General features: G+C 39.8%; 1 protein-coding gene across 1 annotated transcript in view; it reads left to right on the top strand.

Moving 5' to 3' along the window:
• The window catches only part of LOC101864464 (protocadherin Fat 4), a gene marked incomplete in the record, with an annotated part of 42389 nt that overhangs the window by 8489 nt on the left and 30762 nt on the right, over positions 1-3138 (top strand). Inside the window, 1 exon segment of the mRNA XM_013083610.1 lies at positions 968-1192. Within this exon segment, the coding sequence (XP_012939064.1) occupies positions 968-1192 (225 nt within the window).

Here is a 3138-nt window from a genome sequence, read left to right as displayed (position 1 = left end):
AAACTTGTGGTCAGTATTATTTTTTTAGTCTTGTTTCGTTTTGTGTTTTAAATGTAGACACTATTAAAGTTATTAAGGAGGCAGGCTTCGTCGATCCTGCATGCCAGGGACAACCCGGGCTGAGAGGGATACAGGAAGACCTAGATCTAGATACTCGATAAAAATGTGAGGCAGCGTGGAGGAATCAGGCTCTCGTCAATTTTTGGGCATGTAGAGTTATTGGTATCATCTTAAAGCTTGTTCACTTGTTTTTATTTGGAAGAAAAAAAATATCCATTTATCTTGAATAGAAGTCGATATATTTGCGAAAGAAGGAGGTGGGGGTCACTTGTTTTCATAGATAAAATTAGTGAGAAAATGGCTGTCAAAGATTAGCAATTTCCTTAGCTTAAGAGTCCGTGGTAACTGAAAATTTACATTTTTTGTGCCTTTATTCAACGTTTTTCAGAAAAATCCACACAGAAATGAGTTCTTAAATGGGCATGAAAGGTGTTGAGGCAAAAAAACAAAAATTTGACAAAAGTTCACAAACCTGCGGAAAAATGCAAGTTTTTTCACTTTAATTATTTTGACGACAGCCTGATTCCACCACGCTGCCTCACAAATGTTCCTCACACGGACATCAAACTTGGGTCTCCTGGTGCGACGAACAACCTTCTACTGCTACTGCTAAACCACGTACAGACGTCGGTAGTCAGTATTGTAAAAGTCGTAACAGCTGGTGTTGTTCGGTGCCTGGTGTTAATGAAGGCTGTGAAGTTGATGTCATCCAGTGTGTACTTCATATTACTTGTGATGTAGAGGATGTTGGATAGACTTGTAGCTGCAACAGCATCAGTAGTAGTAGTAGTAGTAGTAGTAGTAGTAGTAGTAGTAGTAGTAGTAGTAGAAGCAGGATGAGTTGAGGAACCCAAATGGAAGGTCATTCAATAATTAACTTGTTCTTCTTTTGCCTCAAATATCACAGGAGACTCAACACGTGTCCAGTTGGTTGATCCGGCAGTTGGGAATTTGACCCTTGCTTCTGACGTCGACTACGACCCCCCTGGGAATGACCGTTTGTTTGTCGTGGAGGTGACGGTGGCTGACACAGTGGCGACTCAACTGTCGACTACCGTCACCGTGAGCGTTTTCATTGAAGACGTCGACGATAACCTGCCAATATTCTCGGGAGCTCCGTTTACAATCGACCGTGAGTTTTTCCATAGATTTGAAGGTTGGCTCTCTGGCCTAGATAGAGGTTAAGGTGTTAGCCTCTCATTCAAAGGTCCTGGGTTCGATTCCTGGAAGCGACGGAACATTAAAATTTTATTCTTTAAAATTGTCTCCTTTCACATCCTTTCCTGCTCTCCTACAGTGTTCTGTCGTCTGCTTTCGTTTCCATGTTCTGCACTCACCCCCTTACCTCCTTTGCCCACTCCTCTGGGCTCCTGACTCTTTCTGCAGCCTTTCTACTGCTACTCCTTGGCTCCTTCTTACTGCTGTCTTTCAGCCACACCGCTGATCTTCTGGTAGGAAAGATCTGCATCTAGCCTTCTTGGACAAGGGTGAAAAATGTCAGAGATCTCATGTGCAAGTTATGCACGTTAACGACCCCTTAGTGGTCTAGAATCGATAAGAGTAGGCTTCGGCCTTGCGAATTTGTTGATGCTTTTCCCTGAACTCTGCCTTTACTAAAATCCCGAACTTAAATCTAGATCTAGTTGTAATCTAGTTACAGGTAGCAGATTTCTGGAATCCAGTACATTCAAGAGATTAAAAGAATTGCACTAGACTCCAAAGACTTTTCTACTTCGCTACTTCTAGATTTAATAAACCTTCAAGATTACAAAGGCCACGCCTAGCTAGCTTTTAAGGCTTCATTGTTAAAAGTGTTGTTTAACACAAAGTCTAAGAAGTTAGCAAACCAAACACATTTTTCTAATGAAATGAAGCTTAAATTGACTTTTGTATTGTCAGTAAGAGATCATGTTTAGTCATCTATTCATCTAAGTAAAGAATAAAACGAACACAGATTCAAGATTGTCCTAGTGGCTCTATAGTCTATACTGCATCTAGAACTAGATTTAGGGGCACCTAGATCTAATACTCATCCCTCTTAGATTTTGCATATCAAAGCACACAAGAGGAATGTGTTCATTCTCAGACAAAAACATAGTAAATTTTTCTAGACCTATCTAGATTTAGATATCCAAATTCTAGGCCCAATTTACATATCTAGTATTTAGGCCTCTGTATGGATGTGACCTAGTCTAGATCTAGATCCACTTTTTGCTAAGAGGGATGAGTATTAGATCTAGGTGCTACTAAATCTAGATCTAGATCTAGTATAGGGTTACTTAGACAATCTTGAACCTTGTTTGTTTTATTCCTTAGGTACTAAGATGATTCGATGACTAAACATGATCTCAGTAATTACTGACAATATAAAAGTCGATTTAAGCTTCATTTCGTTAGAAAAATGTGTTAAGTTTGCTAACTTCTTAGACTTTGTGTTAAACAACACTTTTAACAAAATGAAGCCGTACAAGCTAGCTAGGCTTGGCCTTTGTAATCTTGAAGGCATTGAAGGTTTATTCAATCTGGAAGAAGCGAAGTAGAAGAGTCTTACTACTAGAGTCTAAGAGTCTAGTGCAATTCGTTTAATCTCTTGAATGTACTGGATTCCAGAAATCTGCTACCTGCAACTAGATTACAACTCTAGATCTAGATTCGGGATTTTAGTAAAGGCAGAGTCCAGGGAAAAACATCAACAAATTCGCGTGGTGATGAGTAAAGAGACACCAAATCAATCTCAATATTGCGACTATCACAGCACAGTGACACCACTTCGCCTTACTTGTTTCGGTAAATACCTATAAATAGATTGAAGTTTGACCCCTGTCAAAGGTTGGGATGTGGCTAACGATTTGGGATGTGGCTGCGGGTTGACGAAAGGGAAAAGCGCATCGGAGACGGACGTAAAACTAGGAGGTCCAACCCCTTAAATAACCTAATAGTGTTGATAGGGGCGTTAAACCCAGAAGAGAGAAGTTGGTTTTAGATATTTGAACAGCTTGACGACGATTTATTATATGATATAGAAAGTAGTAGTAGTAGTAGTAGTAGTAGTAGTAGTAGTAGTAGTAGTAGTAGTAG

Source organism: Aplysia californica, unplaced genomic scaffold (genome assembly GCF_000002075.1).
Source record: "Aplysia californica isolate F4 #8 unplaced genomic scaffold, AplCal3.0 scaffold00244, whole genome shotgun sequence".
Classification (NCBI taxonomy): domain Eukaryota; kingdom Metazoa; phylum Mollusca; class Gastropoda; order Aplysiida; family Aplysiidae; genus Aplysia; species Aplysia californica.
Note: the sequence above shows the minus strand (reverse complement) of the source record. Positions and strands in the feature narration are given on the sequence as shown.